This window comes from Eretmochelys imbricata, chromosome 3, assembly GCF_965152235.1.
Source record: "Eretmochelys imbricata isolate rEreImb1 chromosome 3, rEreImb1.hap1, whole genome shotgun sequence".
NCBI classification, from domain to species: Eukaryota; Metazoa; Chordata; order Testudines; family Cheloniidae; genus Eretmochelys; species Eretmochelys imbricata.
Window position 1 is genome coordinate 7,335,322 of NC_135574.1, and position 25,469 is coordinate 7,360,790.

Sequence of the window (25,469 nt, forward strand, 5' to 3'; positions counted from 1 at the left end):
AGCTCTGTAATGCTTTAATAACCATGTCACCGTCTCGGTTATTTTTGTTACTCTGCAGAAAAGTCCGTGGCGAAGCCAAGAAATGCCGTAAAGTGTATGGAATTGAGCACCGAGACCAGTGGTGCACGGCCTGCCGGTGGAAAAAGGCCTGCCAGCGATTCCTGGACTGAGCACATGAACATTTCAGGAGTATTGAATTTCTCTCTCTCTCTCAGCCGAGAGCTCCCAAAGTTGGTCATTGCTGCAACCAGGGCACAGCAAACTTGGAGGTATCTATCTCCTGTGGCTTCAGCAGAGATCTCAAGAGCTGTGTGTAAATTCCAAGTTCTGTATATTGTATGTCAGCTGGATTTATTAATTTTTTACACTTTCTGTGGGTTTTTTACAAACGTAAAAAAAAAAAAAAAAAGTCCTCCTATTTTATAGTAAAAATAGGGAGGGAAAGAAAGAAAGCTGGTTGCTTGGTGTTCACAGCAGACTTGTTATTTGGTGATCCAGGGACCAAAGCTCTTTACTGATCTCCCAGCTCAACAGTACAGTCTACTGAACTTTCAGGTCAGTAGCTGGGATAAGGAGGTGAGGATCATCTCTCTCTCTGTTACGTGACTGGCTAGAAAGCTCAAAGTCTGCTGTAGTTTAAAGGGCACTGTCAGAATAACAATCATAGCTTAAAAAAGGAAAATGATGTTCATGTTTTACTAGTAACACCTTAAATTATTGGAATGGGAGGAATTTAAAGTTCTTTCCTTTGCTTTTTACCAATGATACTGTGTTTACTTTTTACACCTCTCAGCTCTGACATTAAAGCTGGACTTGCTATGTCTCTGGTCAGTTTCACTTCCTGGTATTTATGTGTTCTGATACAGCTGCATCAGCAATGTTGAAATCTTAAAATAAACATCTACATATATTTTTATCTTTTAATTAAAAACAAATTTTTTTAAAACAAAACTAATTTTTTTGTTAGATTCATGAAAACAATGTATTTCTTTGAAAAACCTATTTTTTGGGTCTCACAGTGTCTCTTTAACCTACAGGGAATGAGTTTTTATTTTGAAACCTGATGTAGCTTTCTGCGAAGTTGGCAGGATCAATATTGTTAACCCAAGAGGACTAGAAAGGGTGGACACACAAAAATTTAGGCCCCAATTCAGCAAAATGCTTACATACATTTTTACATTATGTTGCAATCAGTGGGACTAAAGTACATGCTGAATGAGTTGGGATTACTTGCATGCTTAAAGATAAGCACGTGCTTATGTCATTTGCTGAATCAGCGTCATAGATACGTATGTTATGAAATCCTGAATTGTGAAAGATGTCTGAACCCAGCTTTCTGGCTTTCATTTTTTAAAAATTCATATTCTTTTTACATGATTCAAATGTTTCTGAGTTGATCTGTCATTGTGTACAGTTTACTGTCCTCTGGGGGTAGAATTTATCCCTGTTTGCCTGATTCTCACTTATAGCAGTGTAACTTCAGTGGAGTTACTCCTGACTTGCACAGGTTTAAATAAGAGAAGAATCAAGCCCAAGGAGTCTTTCTGGAATTGCGGGGGGAGCTGGAGGGAAAGATCAAAGGTTCCAGAGGCCCCTCTGATTTTGGAGAAGAGCACCATTTAATCCACCACCAGCAGTCAGGTCCAGTTTTTATTGTTTTTGGTCTTTGCACTCATGGCTGATCAGCCACATGTAGGAAGTGCCCAATCTACTGTCTGAGCTGTGAAAAGCCACTTGGCAGCAAGTGCAGTCCAGCCACAATACCAGCACACACATTGCAGCTGCTGTGAGGAGCAGCAGAGTGCATCCCATGGCACAATAAGCTGTCCTGTGGAAGCTTGGCCCTGCATGGACAGGACCCTGGCGACCAGGTTGCTAATATCAGTGTCTCTGTCCATCTCACTGTGTGGCCTTGGAGCACAGAGGCAAAGAATTTTGTTCTATACGTCCCCATTTTGTGTCTTGGGGAGTCAGTGGTGTTTCCATCATTGAACTCAGTACAGTATGCGATGGTAGCAGTGCAGGTTGACTGGGACACTGCCCCCAGAGGGTGCCATTTTGATCGTGTTGAACTCAACGGGTGTCACAGAAGTGCTCTGTCACAGTCACTAAGGAGTCCTGGTTTCTCTTAACAGGGCAAGGAATGCCCCGTCACTAAAGCCATTCAAATGCTACACTCTGTTGTGCAGAGAATACTGGCGCTGTGAAGTCTGTTCTGTTTGTAAATACAAAATGGCAGCTACACACGAGCCATGTGGTCCATGTTGTGCGTAACTCGGCTGCAGTCAGAGTTGAGGGTTTTGTATTAATGGGAGTGGGTGGGAAGGGGATCATTGGACTTTTTGCTGCGTTTTTGATAATCGTAGGCCATAAACTGCAGAGCTCAACCCATGGGCAAGGCAGAAACAAGCCTGGTGTATTTTTAAGGACCATAGGATTGACTACACTTTCTTTGTAAAAACAATTCATGTGACCAGGAGGGTGTTATTTCCTCCTGGATCAACGTGAGCCTGGTTGATAAAGGGGCAGGTGGTGCAGTCAAAGGGGTTATATATGGGGGTGCTTGTTGGTATTTTTTTGTAATTTTATACATATATACAGTATATTGTTTTAGAACCCAGTCTTCTGCTCGCTGTTAAATTGGTGGTTGCCAAATTGGCCTATGGGAAGCAGGAACAAAGTGAGTGTGTCTCCCTATTTGTTTGTTTTTTTACTTAGTCCACTGATTCTGAGCCAATGGAATCATCTAGGTCTGATTCAGTAGGGTCAGGTTCTCTAGCTGGGTCCATGTGGGTCTGATGCAAAGTCCATTGAAAACAATGGGAGTCTTTCAGTTGACTTCAGTGACTGCGGTTCAGATACTTTATGAAGGAAGGAGTTCGTAAGAGGCCCTCTCTTACACTTTAGTCCCTCCACTGTGACTCTTACTCTGATGACCACCATAAAGAGCTAGCAGTTTGAGATCCACTGTCTTAGTCTGATGTGAGAAATGTGGATTATGAAAGCAGACAAGTTGCTGAACTGTTCTATATAGGTGACCTTTAAAGGAATACTGCAGTGGTTTGTCATATCAGGTGTTGTTATACCTCCCTGGGGCTTAATATTTTACTAAATACTGGAAAAGAATGAAATTTCAAAAGAGATTTCAGACATAGTGGTTGCTCGCCTAAAAAGTACCATTCAGAGAAAGGGGTTGATGATAGTCAGTTGGGGCTGCCATTTTCATGGTGAAGAATTGTGCTTCACAGCAGCCAGGGTACTACTTGAACCCCTCACAGGACATAGGTGAAAATTGGGCCATTCTAAAATATATTCTATTTATTTTTAAATGTTTCCGTTTCAAAAACAATGTAAAAGCCCACAAACCTTTAAAACAGTCTAATTTCCAGCTGTTTTTACTTGACTTGAATTGGCTGAATCCTAACCTGCCAATGCACCTTTCTGTTTATTAATAATTCGTCTTTATTGTATTTCAGGCACTTGGGGCCTACTCTTGAAGTGCTTGTTTGAGTACTCCCAGTGACCTCAGCACTGCAGTGGGACTACTCACATGAGAAAGGATTGCGGAATTGCATACATAACTCTCAAATGCAGTGGTTAAACTATCTCTTGGGTTACACTGCAGTTTTCCTTTAAGGCTGGCACCTGGGCCCATTGATAAAATTATGAAAGGAAACCTCTTGTCTCCCAGTTTGAACTCTTGATGTTGGATGCTGCTTACTTGCATGCAAGTGCTTCTGTGTTTTTGCACTCGAGTTATGGAAGGGTAAAGTAAAACTGACTAGAACCATTGCCTGCAATTCAAATAGAAGTCTCTTTTGAGGCCCAAAAAGTTCAGTTTCTGATATTATTAGTTGTTTTTTATTCCCAGTTCTGGAACCAGAGAAATGCCTCATCTCTTATTCCTGGGTCTGCTGTTTAAGGTTTTCATCCCTCATTATTATAGTATCTGAGCACCTCATAATCTTTAATGTATTTTTCCTCGCAACACCTCTGTGAGGTAGAGTAGTGCTCGGGTTCCTATTTTATAGGTAAGGAATTGAGACACAGAGAGCCAGGTTTCTAAATGTGTTAGATGCCTGTTATGGGGCTCACCATCCCAGAGCGCTCCCTTGTGGCGTTGTTGTCTTTCACCATCCTGGAGTGCCCTCTTGTGGTGGTGTCATCTCTCTCATGTCGTGGGGTACTTGGCCCTCTGGCTGCCTCCCTCTAGAGTCCCACCCCTTTTGGGGCATGTGTTCTTAATGTCCTTCATCAGTATTAAAACAAACATAGTGAACCAAAAAGTCTTCTGCCCCACCTGGGGTCTTCATTTCCAGTCTCTTCACCGAGTGACAGCAAGTGAAACAGTAACAGCAACTCACTTCCAGCCCTATGAGTTTGAGATTTCAGTCTCTCTCTTCCAGTTCCCTTTAGTCCTCTGACCTATTGTCATGATACTGACCTGCAGGGCCCCAAGTCCTCTTCCCGCCCCCCCCCCCCCCGGGTGGGTGGGGAGGGGGCATGGCTATAGTTAATTGTGGCTTCTGCAGTTTATTCCGCTTTTCCCCCTGTCACAAATTTGGTCACCTCAGCAGATGCTATGATCAACCTTCTTGATCCCCAGATGTTCCAATCTTGAGATCCCTACGCATACTTTTGGAGCACAGATCCTCTTAACACTCCCTCGGGAGAGCTGTGACCTCGCCATCCACTACCCAGCGCCTGGAACCAATGCTGAGACACCATAGACTCCCCTTGTAGCTTAAAGATCCCCTCTCCCAAAACCGCACCAAAAATATGAGCCTTCTGGGTTACCATTCAACCCTCTCAGGGGACACATAAAAGTTGTGACACATAATAGACACTTTGCCCAGAGTTCTAGAACGCTGTTGCTCTTTACTGAATCATACAAGAAATACACAGGTCCATACAAAAATAACAAAACCTATGCTCATTTCTCAGTTTCTTCACCAGGGCATTATTTGGGCTGGGGTCAGAGCCTCTGGGGCCAACCAGGTCCTTCTGCTGTGGACCCTTACGTTCTGAAACATGGAGTCTTCTTCCCAGCTCAGTTACTAGTACTTTCACCTTGGCTGATCCATGTCTTTCCTTCTTTCTTCCCAAACATCCTGTGTCTCTCAATCTTCTCCTGACCCACCCAACCTCTGTGTTTTTTAAAGGCTAGCATTAACACCTAGGTATCTTTGTTCTGCTTGGTAATTTTCCACTCTCCACTTCTTGTTCCTTCCTTCAGAGAGGTAGAGTAAAACTGTTTGGGTTTATTCCCCCCACTTTCTCCCCCCCTTCCCCGCCCCAGGCCTAAACTCACCCACTGTTCCAAGGTGTTATCACTTAATAAGTTCTAAGGACCTTCTGTTGTATCTGGTCTACTAAGAGGATGTGATACAGCTCTGCTTAGCCCACAGTGGATACGCATAGCTGGAGGAGCATTTGTGATACAGCATTTTTCATGGCAACCACTTCATAGTAACTTTGTAGTATCAACCAGAAGTTGCAAGTTGTACAGATACAGGGTGTGACAACTTGAGGGATCTATATCAAGGTCCTTCTTCAGACTCTCCACCCCGGAGAGGGTTCCACCCTGCATTTCCTCTAAGTTCCTCTCCTCCCTACCTGACCATGCCCTCTCCAGGTGTAACCAGTAGGGTCACTCAAGCTGTCCAGCTGTTCATTAAAACCTTCTTTGCTGAACTTCTCCGATCAGCCTCAGCCCAGGGCAGTTAGCCCAGGTGCAGACCAGCTCCCCCTTAAAGGGGCCCAGGCACCCCATGACACCATCTAATTCCCATTGATTTCACTGGGAGTTAGGCACTTGCATACATCTGATCCAGGGAGACTAAGGGCCAGATTTCTAAAGATCCAGATATAGGCACCTACTGGGATTTTTCAGAAGCCCCTAACTCATGGGAGGGTTTGTGGTGGAGCAAGGAATTGAACCCCCAAGTCTTTTGAGTTACAGGCTAGCACCCTAATCATTGGACCCATTGTGTCTTTCAGGAAGTGGAGAGGTCCAGAAATCTTCTTAGAGAGCCTATTTTATGACATTTTTAGTACAATTTGCAGACTTCAAATGAAGCCATCTTAGCAGTTTACTGATTGTAGTCTCATCTCTCTCTCCAGCCGTGAGATTGGAGGAACAGGACACAAACTCACCCTGACCACCCTTCCCTCTCTTTCTCTGGGACTCTTGGGGCCCTTCTCTTGCTTAGGACCCTGCAATTCATGAGGTCAATCTGGGTCACTCAGGAAATTAAAATATGCATCCAGACACACGGGTGCTGATCAAACCAATCCTATGAGCCTCTTTAAGGTTCACCCCTCAGTAACTGGCCTTGAACAATCCAGAGTCCTCAACCCAAACATTTGTATGTGTTATATATATGTTTATTTCAAGGATAATTTTTTTGCTGACAGAAGATTGGGTTTTGAAAAAAATAACATTTTGCTTTTGTTAAATGTGATTTTTTTTAAAAAGTGTAAATGACTTTGGAATAAGCAGTCACCTATAGAAGCATGTGGTATACCGTATACCCTCGCTAAGCTGCACAAACTCTTAGGCCAGAGAGGAATGCAGAATCTGTCTGCTATTGCCTGGTATCACAGGCGTGTGTGAGATGGGAGGAAGGTAGGCAGAAGAGAAGTATTACACCACTAACACACACTAAATACTGTCCACTGGCTTTTTTTCCCTATCTTGCAGCACCTTTGTTTGTACACATAGCCATCTTGCAATGCCTGATTCCAAAATGAAGAGCACTTACTTAATCATAATAAAGAAAAAAACATCTTACATAGGAATATTTTGTATCAGTGTTTTTTAAAAGATTTGAAAGGGGATGGGGGATTCTTACACTTTATTTTGAGGGCTTTTGCGGTACAGATTTAATTGGACAAAATAGTTCTTAACAATATGGTGGTTGTTTTATATGTGGGTGTTTTTTTTTTTGTTGGAACAGCTGGTGCACGTATTTTTTAATTTTATTTTTTACACTTTTTTTGTTGGCAGAAATGACACAGCAAGATTTAAAAAATTTTTTTTTTTTCCTTCTTTGCTTTTCTCCGCCTAATTTTCTAACTTGCTTCCAACCACACTTGGTAGACTCTAGTTTTCCTTCTAAGCATGAGCTTTCGTGAGCTACAGCTTGTTTTTTCCTACCCCCCCCCCCCCCCAGATGTTCTGATTTAACTTGGATTTAAACTTGGAGAGTGGTCAGTTTGGACGAGCTATTACCAGCAGGAGAGTGAGTCTGTGTGTGTATGGGGGTGGGTTTTTGGAGGGGGGTGAGGGAGTGAGAGAACCTAGATTTGTGCAGGAAATGGCCTAACTTCATTATCATGCACATTGTGTAAAGAGTGGTCACTTTGGATGGGCTATCACCAGCAGGAGAGTGAATTTGTGTGGGGGGGTGGAGGGTGAGAAAACCTGGATTTGTGCTGGAAATGGCCTAACCTGACGATTACTTTAGATAAGCTATTACCAGCAGGACAGTGGGGTGGGAGGAGGTATTGTTTCATATTCTCTGTGTATATATAAAGTCTGCTGCAGTTTCCACGGTATGCATCCGATGAAGTGAGCTGTAGCTCACGAAAGCTCATGCTCAAATAAATTGGTTAGTCTCTAAGGTGCCACAAGTCCTCCTTTTCTTTTTGCGAAGACAGACTAACACGGCTGTTACTCTGAAAGTTTTCCTTCTGTCACTCTTGCATAGACTCCATACTTAAGAGCTTTTCTAATCTTAAGCAAGTCCCCCTCAACCTCCAAACATTAGGTAGCCGTGACCTGTGAATTCAGCTAAGAAACACCTCCCATATGCACCCGTTTGGTCTGATTGTCTCTTTGTGAATGTATATGTATGTACATAGGAACCTTTCTGCTAGGCATTAACTGGAGTGTGTCCAGCCTACACGTTGTGACCCTTCATTGTTGATGGGAGATTGGACCCCTAAAAGAAGCAAAGCAGTTGTGTTGTGTGAAGTTCAGCACCTGGTGACCCCGCCCCCCCACTCTGTCACTCTACACCCCCATTGGATTAAAGAAATGGGAAGTCTTCAGGTAGATACACAAAGCTAGGGTAGGGTGTAACTTGTTTTTTTGTGGAGTTATGGGATATGAGAAAGTGTGGAAAGGATGGGACATTTGTTGCCAATAGCTGCTCTTTGGCATGCTATTCAGCTTAACGGGGATATGCCGTATCAGTGAATTTCTGTCTCATTGGAGCTTTTTTCAGCTGTCTTCCAAGTATTATTTTTTATTGTAATAAAATAAAAATGTGAAATGTAATTTTTACAGCAGCAATATAAAATATATTTTATAAGAAATAAAATGAAAAGTTGCCTGATATCTGACTGTGTCCTTTTACCTGTTCTTGTACAGAAGGAAGAAAAAGCAAGAGAACTTGCTGTCCTGGACTAGGGTAGCTATTACATGTTTCACTGTTTAGCCTGATGCTCATGTCCCAGAGCACTGAAGGGAACATTTCTTCCAGCTTGATGTTTCCTAACATGAGACCACTTTTTTGTTTGGCTAAAAAGTCTTGTTCTTTATACATTGTATTAACCTAGTTTTTAAAGCAGACAAGAGACTGGAATGACAGCTGCATTGCGCCCATTATGTATACCGCAAGGGTGGGGAACCTACGGCCTGCGGCAAGTCTCCAGGCCTGAAGCCTCGAGCCTCGGCGCCCCACCGCGGGCCTGGAGCCGCGAGCGCTGTCTCGTTCTGCGGGGGGAAGCTAGGGTTGCCAGCCTGTTAAAAGTCTGAGCAGCTCCGCACAAGTTCCGGAAGCAGTCAGCATGTCTCTGTGGCCCGGGAAGCTCCGTGAGCTGCTCCAGCACCAGCTCGGCAGAACTGCCTGGTCGCTCCTCCGCCTAGGGTCTGGACAGGCCAGCCGCTTCCGGGAGTAGCACGGAGCCGGGGCAGGCAGGGAGCCTACCTTAGTCCCGCTGCGCTGCCACCTGGAAGCTTCCTGAGGTAAGCGCTGCCCGGCCGGAGCCTACACCCTGAGCTCCCTGCCCCAGGTGGGAACCCCCTCCCGCACCCTAACTCCCTTCCAGACCCCCCAACCCCCTGTCCCAGCCATGAGCCCACTCCTGCTTTCCAAACCCCTCAACCCCAGCCTGGAGCCTCTTCCTGCACATCAAACCCCTCATCGCCAGAACCCTCACCCCCTCCTGCACCCAACACCCTGCCTCAGCCCAGATTCCCCTCCCACATCCTGAACCCCTCATTTCTGGCCCCACTCCAGAACCCAGGGGAAGCCCTAAGTCTCCGTACCCCCCTGCGGGGCTGGAGCTGCAAGTGCTGGTTTGTCCTGCTGTGGGGGAAGCCCTAAGCCTCTGCGCCCCTATCCCCACCCCCCATGGGGCTGTGTGTGGCCTGTAACTGACTTTTTTTTTTCCTATGGGTCAATGGCCCCTGATAGAAAAAAGGTTCCCCATCCCTGACATACAGATTCAAGGCAACTTTACCGTTTCCTTTGAAAAAAAATAGATCTAGCTGAACTTTCTACATTGTAAACAAACCCTACGAACATAAGAACGGCCATACTGGGTCAGGCCAATGGTCCATCTAGCCCAGTATCCTGTCTTCCGACAGGGGCCAATGCCAGGTGCCCAAGAGGGAATGAACAGAACAGGGAATCATCAAGTGATCCATCCCCTGTCGCCTATTCCCAGCTTCTGGCAAACAGAGGGTAGGGCCACCATCCCTACCCATCCTGGCTAATAGCCATGGGTGGACCTATCCTCCATGAACTTATCTAGTTCTTTTTGAACGCTGTTACGGTCTGGGCCCCAGGGCCGTCCCTAGGAGGCTGCGAGACCCGGGACATTAGAAACTCGGTGCCTATCTGCCAGGGGGTGCTCCACCTGGCTCCGCTCAGGCCCCGCCCCCACTCCACCCCTTCCCCCAAGGCCTCACCCTGCCTCTTCCTGCTACCGCCCTACCTCTTCCCACCCCGCCTCTTCCCCGCCCAGTTCCATCCCCTCCTCTGAGCACGCTGCGCCCTCGCTTCTCTGACCTCTCCTCCAGCGCCTCCTGAAACCACGAAATATCTGATCCGCGGTAGATGCTGCAAGGGAGGGGGAGGTGCTGATGGGTGCGGCCCACCGGTGGGCAGGAGGCACTGGGGGGGGGAGGTTCTAATGGGGGGCTGCTTGCCCCCGCATTCGCCTCCTCACCCCGACCGCCTCACCTCCCCGCCTGTAGGGCCCCCCAAAGTGTGAGGCCCAAGGCGGTCACCCTGATTCACCATACCCGAGGGACAGCTCTGCTTGGCCTTCACAACATCCTTTGGCAAAGAGTCCCACAGAGGCTGAAGGCAACTGTACAATTTCCTTTTGGAAAAAATTAATCTGGCTGAGCTTTCTACACTGTAAACAAACCCTCTGCTTTACCACCCACTTTTTGCTTTGTTTTTTGCCAGCTGGCTTGAATGGAGTCACAAAGGAAGGTCAAGTATCTTTTTCTCCAGTGTCTTTCTGTGGCCTTTGGGCCCATTATGCCTAAGTACGGGAGGCCATAGTTATGTGACTATGAGGACGTGCAGTGGGATGCAACACATGAATCTTCTCTCTACTGCTGTGGAAACTCTGGCAGGGTTTAGGTGATATTCCTTTAAGAGGAGAAAAGAGGGAGTATTGGAATCCAACTCCAGATCTGTTGTTAGTGGCATGTGGGAACAACCGGCAGAAATGGGCAGGTCTTCGGAAAGAGGAAAGGGTCTGAAGAAAGTATAGTGACAGGAGGGGGATGAGGAGACAGGGAAGCACAGAAACTAGGCAGTGAGGAAAAATGAGGTGGACGTAGGGAAAAGTGTATGAGAGGAACACCGTGAGGGAAATGGCAATGCGCTGAAGGAAGGAAAAGGGAGAGAGCAATACTAGAAGGAGCCACCAGAAGCAGAAGGAGAAAGGGACAGCTGCTGAAATGATGTGCCACTGCTGATTCTCTCACTCTGCACCGAGGGTCTAGGAGGAGCGTGAATGGCAAATTCAAATTGACTTTTCTTTAGCAATAAACCATTACACTACATTTCCCTCATGGAGTACGTTCTTGTCTCTGACACCGATTCCTCCTAGTGCAGGGTGAATGCATTTGAGGGGCTACTAGTAATGCTCCTGATATTTATGTCATGGGATGTGGGCTCCTCCAAATTCTCACAAGAATAGCGTATCTTAGCTCATCCATCCTTTATCGGACTACTTCATTTCTTCACATTCTTCCACTGTATATTTTCCATTTTAAATATGGGCCAGAATGGCCATCTCCAGGCTTTCTTCTAGGAAATGCAAACAAGTGTGCTGTATGCAGTGGTTATCCTAATACGAGAGCACCTGGGAGACTGGCCCCTGTCAGAGCAGTGCAATTAAAATGAAATAAATGCACCCTCTTCCCAATTCTATGAACTCTTTACAGCTGTTAAATTAACAATGTAATGCTTCCACTGCAAGAGGCCGAGTAACTCAGCCCCCAATAGCAAACACAAGGTGGATAGCTGTACCGGAGAGGCAGGGATCAAGAAAATGATAGGGGCTGGCAAAACCCCTGCCTCTTGGAGCCCATGCGTTTCTGTTATTGGTGTGGAGAAGATGGGCACTACCTACATGGATGTCCATATCCTGTGGGTTGGTTCAGGATTGAGGAAATATTTAAGGCCCTCTACATCACTAAGACTGTGGGAAACTTCAGAGAGACCAGGTAAGGGAGCACCTTGGGTCCCCTAAACACCTTCCCCCAACTCAAAAACGTGAAGGCTGAGTTTTTGCCTCTAGCTATGCCAGGCTTGACTGTAGGCCTGTGGAGATCAAAGTCTTAGATTGGAGTGAATATTGGGGGAATGGAATGTACCACTGTTCTACATAATGGCTCTCAGGTCACTTATCATCTACAAACCATTTTACCAGCAGCATCAGACTCATTAGTCCCTGCAGCTCCTATCCAGGTTGGCCATATGGGGGTTAGGAGATAACCAGTACCCAGCCCTGGGATGTGTGCTAGTGAAATTAAAATTCCTAAAGGATGTGGTTGGAACTGAGAAAGAGAGAGACACTGTTGTTTGATCTGTATGTCCATCAGATATCCAAACGAGGTGCCTTGTATTGTGGAAACAAATGTAGTCATGTTTGGAGCTTTGGCTCAGCTATGCAAAGAGTTTGCTGGACCCAGTGATGGATTAACGCACAGGCTCACGGGGCCCAGGGTCCACAGCTAATTTGGGGACCCCTGCAGGAGCACCGGAATCCGTATAGAAGTAGAAGAGCCAATGGTGCCGGAACTGTGGCCCCACCCGCTGCTCCTCCTTTTCTACCCCTGAGGGCCCCACCCCTGGCCAGGCCGGAAGCTGGAGTTGGGCTGTGGTAGGGTGACCAGATTCCCCCCCCCGCAATTCCCGCACGGAGCTGGCCCAAGCCCTGCCGCTCACACGCTTCCCCCGCGCCCCCCCTCCCCCCGCAAGACCCTTTTTGGCAAAACTGGTCATTTGTCCCATTTGCTCTTGCCAACTGGTCATCTGCAGGGCCATCAGTTGGGAAGAGCAAATGGGACAAATGGCCAGTTTGCCAAAAAAGTTGGGACGCCATGGGCAGGGCTTAAAAAGGGGAACTGTCCTGGCCAAAACAGGAAGTATGCTCACCCTAGGCTATGTTAAGATTCACCCCGGGAGCCTGGGCCTCTGTGGAGAGCCCCGGACCCTCCACCTGCCCTGAGCAGGAGGCCTGAGAAGTAGATAATTTAAGAAGTAGATAATGGAATCATGCATCATGGAGATCGGGGGGAGGGATAGCTCAGTGGTTTGAGCATTGGCCTGCTAAACCCAGGGTTGTGAGTTCAATCCTTGAGGGGGCCATTTAGGGATCTGGGGCAAACACTGGGGACTGGTCCTGCTTTGAGCAGGGGGTTGGACTAGATGACCTCCTGAGGTCCCTTCCAACTCTGATATTCTATGATTCTATGACCTTTTGATACTGAGCTACAGATGATAGGTAAGGTAGAGACAGGTCATGAAGGGCCTTGAAAGGAAGAACAAGTAGCTTACATTTGATATGATAGATAAAGAGGGAGCCAGTGGAGGGATGCAAAGAGAAGTATCGCGTAATCAAAGTGATGGGCTAGGAAAATTGTCTTTACACAGCATTCTCAATGGATATGAGTGGACAAGAGTGCATTTTAAAAGGCCAGAGAGAAGGTTATTGGAGTAATCGAGACATGAGATGGATGAGAGTTTTAGCTATGTGAATGGATAGGAAAGGCTGTACCTTCAAGATGCTATGCAGAAAGAATCTGCAATTCTTAAATATAGCCTGGAAGTAAGGACTTAGAGCACTGGTTTTCAAACTTTTTGAGCTGAGCCCCTGCTTTGAGTTATAATTTTTGATTGTACCACCCCAATAGCTGCTCCTCCCACTTGGGTTTTCAGGGTGGGGGAAGGTATGTGTAATGGTCTGGAGGGGGGGCAAGGAGCCAGCACAGGTCTTGGAGGCATTGACACTGACCCATAAGCTGGGTGGCTCACTTAAGTGAGTCAGGGGGTGGAGATGGCGCTCCTTCCCCAAGACCCACATGCAGGGCTCAAGCCAAAGACCAAGCCCCGCTGCACAGGGCTGAAGCCTGAGCTGCCTGGTGTCTCCGCTCACCCTCCACAAATGTTCCTTTGCCTCCCTAGGGGGCACGCACAACAGTTTGAAAATCTCTGACCTAGAGAGAGAGATCCAAGTCAAAGATGACACCCAGGTTACAGGCCTGAGTGACAAGCGCAGGATGGTGGTTCTGAGAAAGGAGATAATGGGTAGGAGATTTAGAGCTCCTGAAATAATCTGCTAATAACAAATACAATCCTTTTTTGTCTATAGAGTTTAAGGCCAGAAGAGATCACCAGATCATCTAGGCTGCCTGAAAAAATGTGTGCTATTCAGCAATCTTTCATACTTGATTTAACCATTCTAACAGGGGTTGAGGATTCATCTTTCTCCAGTGCCTGTGTGCTGACCAAGCTTTCCTCCTGCACATGAAGCTGTCCCAGAGTTCAAAGACATTGTACTTGTACTCCATCACATGGAAAAAAATTCACAAGAGACCAGAATAAGTTTTGGTCAGGCTCAAAGTATATAAACAGTGAGGCATTTTAGTTATAGTCACTCTAATATTTAGCCCATCTATTGAGCCAAGATTAGGGTTGCCAATTTTGGTTGGATATATTCCTGGAGATGTAATCACATGACATAATCTTTAATTAAAGATTAATCTTTAATTCTTGGTGACTCCAGGCCAATCCTGGAGGTTTGGCAACCCTAGCATTTTACCAAGAGTTTGATACTCAAGGTATATTTTCTTCTGGAATTCTACAATATCTACAGATATGGCATTGTATTAGCATGAATGTTGTAAGCAAGACTCGATAATGAATTCTTCTGCTCTACTCTGTGCTGATTAGGCCTCAGATGGAATATTGTGTCCAGTTCTGGGCCCCACATTTCAGGAAAGATGTGGACAAATTGGAGAAAGTCTAGAGAAGAGCAACAAAAATGATTAAAGGTCTAGAAAACATGACCTATGAGGGAAGACTGAAAAAAATTGGGTTTGTTTAGGCTGGAGAAGAGAAGACTGAGAGGGGACATAACAGTTTTCAAGTATATAAAAGGATGTTACAAGGAGGAGGGAGAAAAATTGTTCTTCTTAACCTCTGAGGATAGGACAAGAAGCAATGGGCTTAAATTGCAGCAAGGGAGGTTTACATTGGACATTAGGAAAAACTTCCAAATGGTTAGGGTAGTTAAGCATTGGAATACATTTCCTAGGGAGGTTGTAGAAGATTGGAGATTTTTAAGAGCAGGTTAGACAAACACCTGTCAGGGATGGTCTAGATAACCCTTAGTCCTGCCATGAGTGCAGGGGACTGGACTAGATGACCTCTTGAGGTCCCTTTCAGTACTATGATTGGAGCATAAATTGGTCATTATATTTCCCCATCTCAACCCACATTCTTTAGGAAAAATTAATAACCCAGCTCCCTATTCCTGCATTTCATTGTACTCATGAGTGTGTTGTATAAGCATCTCATTAACTCTGAACTCACTGACCAAAAATACAACAGATTCAACCATTAGCTCCCTTCTGCTCTGTGCTGTCTTATTAGCAGGCAGAGTAAGGAGGCTTTCTGTTTGAAAATATTAAAAGTATAGAAAGGAGTAAAAAGAAAACTATCAAATTCCGCTTCCTAAGCATCTCTGCCAGGGAAATAAATTTATTCTCAGAATATTGGGAGTAAAGGTGTGAATTACAAATTATAACCGACAGATCTGGGCAATGGGGAAAGTAAAATGGAAGACATTCTATATGAGTAAGAGAAGGCAAGCTAGTAGGAATTTTAAATTTGGCACAAACAATTTTCCAAGAAGATAGTGATTCATAGAGTTTAAGGCCAGAATGGAACATTAGAACATCTAGCCTGACCTCCTGTATGTCACAGGCCACTACATTTCACCTACTTATCCCTGTTTTGAACCCAATAACTTGTGTTTAGCTACAGCATCTCATCCAAAAAGCTTCCATTCTTGATCTGAAGACATCAAGAGATGGCCAATCCACCACTTCCCTTGGTAGTTGGGTTTCAATTGTTAATCACCCTCACTATTACAATCTTGTGCATAATTCCTAAATCGAAGTTGTATGATTTCAGCTTCTAGCCATTGGTTCTTGTTTTGCCTTTCTCCGCTAGATTAAACAGCCCTTTAGTACCCAGTATCTTCTCCCCATAAAGTTATTTCTCCATCACTTTGATAAGCTAAAGAGATCAAGTTCTTTAAGTCTCTCACTGTAAAGCACTTTCTCCAGCCCTCAAATAATGTTTGTGGTTCTTTTCTGCACCCTGATCCATTTTTCTACACCCTTTAAAAAAAATGTAGACATTAGAACTCTTCGCAGTCTTCCAGTCTTGGTCTCACCAATGCTGTATACAGAGGTAAAATCACCTCACTGCTTCCTTCTTTATACATCCAAGGATCACATTAGCACTCTTTGCCAGAGCAGTATACTGAGAGATCATGTTGAGTTGCTTGTCACTGTGACCACTAAATCCTCCATAGAGTCACTGCTTCCAGGATACAGTCCCCTCATTCTGTAGGTGTGGCCTGCATTTATTGTTCCTAGATGTATATAACTTTGCATTTGGCTGTTTTCAAGCACATTCTCTTTGAATGGGCCCAGCTTATCAAGAGATCCAGATTGCTCTGTGTGACTGTCCACATACTCATAATTATTTACCACTGTGCCAATTTTTGTCAATGGCTATTAGCCAGGATGCAGCGATGGTGTCCCTAGCCTCTGTTTGCCAGAAGCTGGGAATGGGCGACAAGGAATGGATCACTTGATGGTTACCTGTTCTGTTCATTCCCTCTGGGGCACCTGACATTTGCCACTGTTGGAAGACAGAATACTGGGCTAGATGAACCATTGGTCTGGCTCTGTATGGCTGTTCTTATGTCATCTGCAAATTTTATCAGTAGTTATTTTTATAGTTAATTCCAGATCACCAGATGGATAAAAGATCTTTTCCTTCTCTTCTTTCTATGGTATCAAACCACTCTAGCTAAGCATATTAGCGTGATGTTTTGGCTCAAAGGATCGGCAGTGTTAGCTTTCAGGGTCAGCTTAACTTGACATCATTAGACTTCAAGGTAACAGTAATTTAATATGTATGGAGACTGTTTATACCCCTCAAGGTTATATTTTTTAGATAGCTGCCTGGATGGTCAGGTAGATAACAGTGCATTAGTTTATGTTGGGTTCACATTTGAAATATTTTCCTTCACAATCAGAAAGTTTAGAAACGTAACTCTTCAAGTGAAATCATAGATGCTACAGAAACTGATGGTGCCTCCAGAGAGGTGTTAGAACTACATTTCTGCCTGTTCCTGCTCACTCTGAGCCCAGGCTCTCTGAGAGGAGGAGGAAAAAGGTGAAGGGACACCAGGAAAGAGAGGGAAGAAGTCTAGTAATTCCACTCATGTGGCCATAAGATCAAAATGAAAGGATACCCCAAAACTCCAGCCAGCACAATCCAAATTGTGCAGGTAGCATGACTCATATCTAACTCCACTACTTCAGTTCATTTAAACAATGCAGACCACCCAAACAACCCACACAGAATCCCTTTTCTTCCCAAACACCTTAGCAGACCTCGTGAGGAAAAATAGCAGTAGCATTTGCAGCTGTGATAACCCAGCCAGCAAAGAAGACTGTCAGCTACAGTCTGAAATACCCAGCAACTCTAAAAATGAACCTGGAAAGCAACAAGAAACCCTTGACACTGACAAAAACCTCCTTTTGGTTGCATAGTTAATAATGCCCTATCTAAATGAACGAATGAGCCAGAGTATGCAAAGCACTGATGGTGACTTGTACACTTTAACCTTCTAACTTTACAATCTCATTTAAGCCTCTGTCTATTCTTACAGACTGAATAGTTTTGCCATGACACCACTAGATAGTGCTATCCACCAAGGTTTTCATCTTTACTGCTTATTCATCATGCCCTTTTCAAACCACCAGATGGCAGTACCAGTTCTGCAAAGACACCCAGTAGAATCAAACACAAACATAGCAGCCAAGTTTTGTTCAACGCCATGTGTCACACTGATTGCAAAAAATATTAGTGAACTTGCATATTTTCAAATAATTTACACATGACTTTCAATAGAAGTTTATAGTCAATACCGCCTTTGACCCTTCCTCTAGTAGTGGTGAGTGTAGGATATGGAACTGTGCAAAATACAGGCTAGGTGTCTAGGGATGCTGAGGTATCTGAAGAGGGGAGTGCTGGTAGGAGTCTGGAATTGGCTGGTTAGGTGAGTGCTGGCGATCTGGGATGCCTGGGTGCTGCCTAAGAGTAGCAGTGGTGTCTAGGTGGGTGCTGTCAGGGTAGGGGGGTGCTGGGATGTCTGGGAGTGCTGGGTTAGGTGGGTGGATGCTGCCTGGGAGGGGAACTGAAATCTGTCTGTGGGACTGATAGCTAGGATGTTTCTGGAAGGCAGGGAAATGGGATGTGATAGGGGCCTCTCTGGATGTCTGGAGTGCGCCTATGTGGTAGAGGTATCCGCGGGAGCAGGGGTGCCATTTGTGTGGGGGACAGAATTTCATACCTGAGTTCTGCTCACAGCCCACGCCCTAGCCCCAGATGGAGCTCATAACTGCAACTCGGCTTGAGTGTGATATGTGATGAGTAAGGCTACGATTAAGTCACAGAGATCATGGAAGTCACACAATCCATGACTTCCAGAGACCTCCGTGACATTTTCTGCCGCGGCGCTGGAGCTGTCAGCAGGAAGCCCCGCAGCTCTCAGCCACAGCTCCTAGCCGCAGGACAGCAGGGGGACCCCGGAGTTCCCAACCCCTCCTCCAGAACTCCCATTTGCCATAGGTGGTGCGGCTCCCTGCAGCTGCCCAGCCGCAGCGGGCGGCGGGGGGACCACAGAGCTTCCAGCCGCTGTGGGGGGACAAGGGGATCCCAGCTGCTGTTGATGCTGACCATCCTCCCTCCCCATTTTGTCTGGGATATTTTTAGTAAAAATCAGACAGGTGATGGGCTTCCGTGAATTTTTGTTTATTGCCCATCACCTGTCTGATTTTTACTAAAAATATCCATGACAAAATCTGAGCCTTAGTGATGAATCACAGAATCATAGAATATCAGGAGGTCATCTAGTCCAACCCCCTGCTCAAAGCAGGACTGACCCCAACTAAATCATTCCAGCCAAGGCTTTGTCAAGCCTGGCCTCAAGGATGGAAATTGCACCATCTCTCTAGGTAACCCATTCCAGTGCTTCACTATCCTCCTAGTGAAATAGTTTTCCGTAATATCCAACCTAGACCTCCCCCACTGCAACTTGAGACCATTGCTCCTCGTTCTGTCATCTGGTACCACTGAGAACAGCTGGACTTCATCCTCTTTGGAACCCCCCTTCAGGTAGTTGAAGGCTGCAAGCAAATCCCCCCTCACTCTTTTCTTCTGCAGACTAAATAAACCCAGTTCCCTCAGCCTCTCCTCGTAAATCATGTGCCTCAGCCCCTAATAATTTTTGTTGCCCTCCGCTGAACTCTCTGCAATTTGCCCACATCCTTTCTGTAGTGGGGCACCCAAAACTGGATGCAATACTCCAGATGTGTCCTCACCAGTGCCAAATACAGGGGAATAATCACTTTCCTCCATCTGCTGACAATGCTCCTACTAATGCAGCCCGAAGAGTTCTGTGCTGCTCCTAGCGTCATCTTTGGGGCAGGGAGTTTGTTTATAAACAGAGGCAAGGTGATTAAGATAACAAAAGTCTTGTCATTAAATTAAATTAAATAAAATTAAGGATTGTTAGATGATCCTGAAAGCATTGTCAGGCACTCCAGTTAAAAGATAGGGAAAAAAGGGTAGGAATAAATGATGAGAATGGAGAGAGGTAAACAGTGGTGTCCCCCCCCCAGGGGTCTGTACTGGGACCAGTGATGTTCCACGTATTCATAAATGGTCTGGAAAAAGGGGGTAAACAGTGAGGCAGCAAAATTTGCAGATGATACAAAATTACTCAAGATAGTTAAGTCCAAAGCTGACTACAAAGAGTTACAAAGGGATCTCACAAAACTGGGTGATTGGGCAACACAATAGCAGATGAAATTCAGTGTTGATAAATGCAAAGTAACGCACATGGCAACATATAATCCCAACTCTACATACAAAATGATGGGGTCTAAATTAGCTGTTACCCGCCAAGAAAGAGATCGTGGAGTCATTGTGGATACTTCTCTGAAAACATCTGCTCAATGTGCAGCGGCAATCAAAAACGCGAACAGACTGTTGGGACTCATTAGGAAAGGGATAGATGATAAGATAGAAAATAGCATATTGTCTCTATATAAATCCGTGGTACACCCACACCTTGAATACTGCATGCAGATTTGGTCTCCCCGTCTCAAAAAAGATATATTGGATTTGGAAAAGATACAGAGAAGGGAAACAGAAATGATTAGGGGTATGGAACAACTTACATATGAGGAGAGATTAAAAAGACTGGGGCTTTTCAGCTTGGAAAAGAGATGACTGAGGGGGGATATGATATAGGTCTATAAAATCATGACTGGTGTGGAAAAATTGAATAAGGAAATGTTATTTATTCCTTCACATAACACAAGAACTAGGGGTCACCCATTGAAATTAATAGGCAGCAGATTTAAAACAAACAAAAGAAAATATTTCTTCATAGTCAACCTGTGGAACTCTCTGTGAAGGCCATAACTATAACAGGATTCCAATAAGAACTAACGAAGTTCATGGAGGATAGGTCCATCAATGGATTTTAGCTAGGTGGGCAGGGATGCAACAACATGCTCTGCGTGCCCCTAGCCTCTGTTTGCTAGAATCTGGGAGTGGGCGATAGGGGATGAACCACATGTTAGTAATAGAGCTGAGTGGGTCTAATATTTATTTACTTTTCTTTGTTTTATATCAGAATTAGATGCAATGCTCCTGTCACCTATTGCTAAATTATCTGCCAAAAAAACAGAGCTTTCAAGTGTCTAAGTAGCCCCTGGAATCACGGTTAAAGTTGCGGTTAAAGTTGCCACCGCCTCCCTCTACCAAAATCTGAAATGACTCCCCTAGCTGGGAGGCAAGGACTTTTCCTGAGGGTTGGGAGGGGGTGGGGGTCAGTGTGGAGGTTAACTGCGGGAGCCTGGGGCTAGTATTTAGCTCCCTTAGTTTGTGTAGTGACGAGCCAACTGGGCTGTTGTCACTGCCTCCTTCCCTTCTGAGATCTAGCAGGAAAAGCAGCCAGAGGAGAGGTAATCTGACTCCATGAAGCCAGGCTTGATGACCTCCAGCAGTCAAAAGGGTTTCTGCTCACAGCTCAGCTGGGTGGAGGCAATTCAGACTGAGCTGCAGGCAGGTGCATAAGACCTGGCAGCCCTGCCACCCAACGGGAATTACTACCAAATGCATTGTCCATTGGTGTCTATCTCACATACTTGTACTGCAGCATTTAGTGGTGTAAATAAGGGAAGTAAAAGCAGGGAGGATACTTATGCTCTTGTTTTTGTTTCAGGGGATGCTGTGTGCCCACAGATTTACCAGACATGGATAATGTGACTCTGTTGGTTGGGCAAGAATCACCCAGAAACTGGAAGTGCTCATTAGCTGTTTGAAGCTATTTAGGCGATTTCCATTGTGGGCATGCAGCCTGGCAGGACACACCCAGAGTCACTCTCTGAGAGTGGAACCAATGGGAGCTCAAGGGTAGGAGACGGAGTTTATAAAGAGAGGGAGCCAGACCAACAGGAGGACTCAGCTGTGGAGCAGTGCAAGGACCACCAGGGTTTGCTGTAAGCCTTAGGACTGTGTTCAAGGACTTTGACAGTTTGGATTTGGACAGCAGGTTCCCTCAGCCCACTGAGGAAGAAAGAGGACTAGAATTGCTGCAGGCTTAGTTAATTGCAGGCTATAGTGGTAGAGACCCAAAAGGAGTGTGAACGAGTCAATGGAACTATCACTTATTTCCCAATTTTAAGGAGCTGACCCCATGCCACAGCAACTGAGAAAGTTAAGTCTGCCCAGAGAAGTGTCCTAGGGGGAGCATTTGTATGTACATGCAGGTAATATTTTGCATTTGAGCTTGTGACAGTAACCGGTACTACTGGGGGGTGCATGCTTCGTCCCTTGTGTCAGCTGAGCTCATTACACATACCACTGACTCCTTGCATTCCTCCATTCGCCTGCACAAGCTCCCTGTGTGCCACCTCCCATCCCCCTCTATTTCAGGGAGTCCCTGAAATTCCTCCCAAACCCTCTGCCAGGCTTATCTGTGCATCCCACACTAGGGTCCCCATTCTCTCTCCCCAGTGGTTCTGTGTGCCCTCATTCCCACTCCCCGCCCCCATTCTCCTCTTTCCTCCAATGGCAGGGTGCCCCCATACCATTTTCCTCATACCCCCATGCCCCCATACCCTTTCCCACAGTATTCTTGCCAGCAAGTTAAAGAAGTATGGGCTGGATGAATGCACTATAAGGTGGGTAGAAAGTTGGCTAGATTGTCGGGCTCAACGGGTAGTGATCAATGGCTCCATGTCTAGTTGGCAGCCGGTATCAAGTGGAGTGCCCCAGGGGTCGGTCCTGGGGCTGGTTTTGTTCAATATCTTCATAAATGATCTGGAGGATGGTGTAGATTGCACTCTCAGCAAATTTGCGGATGATACTAAACTAGGTGGAGTGGTAGATACGCTGGAGGGCAGGGATAGGATACAGAGGGACCTAGACAAATTGGAGGATTGGGCCAAAAGAAATCTGATGAGGTTCAACAAGGACAAGTGCAGGGTCCTGCACTTAGGACGGAAGAACCCAATGCACAGCTACAGACTAGGGACCGAATGGCTAGGCAGCAGTTCTGCAGAAAAGGACCTAGGGGTGACAGTGGACGAGAAGCTGGATATGAGTCAGCGGTGTGCCCTTGTTGCCAAGAAGGCCAATGGCATTTTGGGATGTATAAGTAGGGGCATAGCGAGCAGATCGAGGGACGTGATCGTCCCCCTCTATTCGACATTGGTGAGGCCTCATCTGGAGTACTGTGTCCAGTTTTGGGCCCCACACTACAAGAAGGATGTGGATAAATTGGAGAGAGTCCAGCGAAGGGCAACAAAAATGATTAGGGGTCTGGAACACATGTCTTATAAGGAGAGGCTGAGGGAACTGGGATTGTTTAGTCTGCAGAAGAGAAGAATGAGGGGGGATTTGATATCTCCTTTCAACTACCTGAGAGGTGGTTCCAGAGAGGATGGTTCTAGACTATTCTCAGTGGTAGAAGAGGATAGGACAAGGAGTAATGGTCTCAAGTTGCAGTGGGGGAGGTTTAGGTTGGATATTAGGAAAAACTTTTTCACTAGGAGGGTGGTGAAACACTGGAATACGTTACCTAGGGAGGTGGTAGAATTTCCTTCCTTAGAAGTTTTTAAGGTCAGGCTTGACAAAGCCCTGGCTGGGATGATTTAATTGGGGAATGGTCCTGCTTTGAGCAGGGGGTTGGAGTAGATGTCCTCCTGAGGTCCCTTCCAACTCTGATATTCTATGATTCTATGATTCCTCAATGGTAGGGGCTCTGTGTGCCTCTCCTTCCCCCCATGCAGGGTCCTCCAATCTCCCTTACCACAGGTTCTGGGTACCCACTAGCATGGCCCCTCATTGTCTACACCATACATCAAGGGATCTCTGTGTCATGCTTCCCCCTACCACATCCCCACCTTTCTTCCCTCCAGATTGGAAGAGAGGAGTAAACATCTGATGCCCTCTCCTCCCCATTTGGAGCAGGCTTCGAGGAGGTAGGGCATTAAGAAGGAATGAAAGACACTTCTTTCTTTTCTCCCTCTGGCTGTCCCTGCTGGGTGAGTATCCACCTCACGGGGAGAGCAATTATTTCCCTTGTTGTTTAGGATTTGAACATGTTAAACTATAGTGGGAGAATGTGCTGGGGTGGTGTTTGCTGCAAGGTGTTAGTAGGTGCCATCAATAGATGACAGCGGCTCCATGTGTACCCCATTTTCCTTCTTTCAATATTCTGATTGTCCCCAAAATCAATATGATGCCAAGAACATTCCCTGAAATCTTGGAATCGTTTGGATGCAGTGTTCAAAAGTTATTACATTACAAACAAAGAAATGCTGTTGAGTGTAAGGCCTTGAGAGCTCCGTCAGAAGTTTGTGGGGAACCCCAAGAAAGTATTCTTTTTCAAGAGGTGTTATGACAATACTCACATTTGCTTGAAGGATTACAAGTGAACTGTTATGTATTCATTCACCTATAGATTCAGTAAATAATTTCCGTTAAGGATTTTGTCACACTCCTTCTATCAGAGATTTAACTGTATATTTTCCACCTCCCTCCAAGTCATGAAAAGACTAAGCTCTGATCTATACCACAGCAGAGTTTCAGAAATAGAAAAGAAATACTGACATTAGAAAATTGCCTTCCCCAATCTTTCACCACATCCCAAGCTCCCTGCATGAGAGGAGACTCAAATAGCTTGGCTCGTTTAGCTAACCAAAAGAAGGTTGGAGAGAGAGAAATGATTGCTCTCTATAAAATCATCAAAGGGATAGATACAAGGGAGGGAGAGGAGTTATTTAAGTTAAGTGCCAGTGTGGACACAGGAACAAACTGATATAGACTGGCCACCAGCAAGTTTTTAGGCTTGAAATTAGAAGAAGGCTTCTAATCATCAGAGGAGTGAAATTCTGTAACAGCCTTCCAAGGGGAGTCATGGAGGCAAAAAACCTAACTGGCTTCAAGACTGAGCTTGATATAAGTTTATGGAAGGGGTGGTATGATGAGACTGCCTATATAGCCAATCTGTGACTGCTAGCAGCAAATATCTCCAGTGGCTGGTGATGGGACACTAGATGGGGAGGGCTCTGAGTTACTACAGAGAATTCTTTCCCAGGTTCCTGGCTGGTGGGTCTTGCCCACAAGCTCAAGGTCTAACTGATTGCCATATGTGGGTTTGGGAAGGAATTTTCCCCGAATCAGATTGGCAGAGATTCTAGGGTTTTTCGCCTTCCTCTGCAGCATGGGGCATGGGTCACTGGCAGGTTTAAACTAGTGTAAATGGTGAATTCTCTGAAACCTGAACTCTTTAAATCATGATTTGAGGACTTCAGTAACTCAGACAGAGGTTAAGGGGCCTCTTACAGGAGTGGGTGAATGAGGTTCTGTGGTCTGCAATGTGCTGGAGGTCAGACTAGATGATCACGATGGTCCCTTCTGACCACAAAGTCTATAAGATGGACCAGAACTTCTTTAGTTCCCTACATGATACACTGGTAGGGAAGCATAATTATTTCTGGTAGTTTCAGGAGCAAGCAGTACCGTCAGCTCCATTATACTGTTATGCTGGAAGGGGTTAATGGCTGTCATCTTGTCTTTGATCTATGGGAAATAACAGACCGCCTTTGGTCATGCCAGTTGCTTTTCATTCAGGCTAAATAAGAGAAACAATTAAACTCTGTTATGGAGTAAGACAGCTGAAACAACAGAAGCCCCCATCCAAGGGATGGGCCATATGGAAAGGCCTGAGCAAGAACTTGGAGAAAATAAGAAGGGTTTCCCTGGGGACCGATTGCAAACACAAGGTCTGAAACAGGAACTGAGTGATTGCAGCTGTGTTTGTCTGTGGGTGTCAGAGGCAGAAAGCACCTGGAAAGCCAGGAGAAAGTAAACAGAAAGCCACAGAAGCAGTTGTGAATGTGGCTCTGAGAAGGAGCGCAGATGGAGCTCCTTCAGGCACAGGACTGGCTGAAAAGGCAGGCTTGGAAATTGTGAGCAAGGAAACTGCCTGCTGTTTATTCCTGCATGAGGAAGGAAGACCTTCTATGATTCTATGACCTAGTGATTAGAGCACTAGCCTAGGACTTAAGAGACCTGTGTTCAAATCCCTGCTCCTCCTGACAT

General features: G+C 45.7%; 1 protein-coding gene across 1 annotated transcript in view; it reads left to right on the top strand.

Moving 5' to 3' along the window:
- Nucleotides 1–8,344, top strand: part of ZNF395 (zinc finger protein 395) — a 52,761-nt gene extending 44,417 nt beyond the window's left edge. The window contains 1 exon segment of the mRNA XM_077812337.1: nucleotides 59–8,344. Coding sequence (XP_077668463.1) covers nucleotides 59–170 — 112 coding nt within the window. The 3' untranslated portion in view covers nucleotides 171–8,344.
- The last annotated feature ends 17,125 nt before the right edge of the window (nucleotides 8,345–25,469 follow it).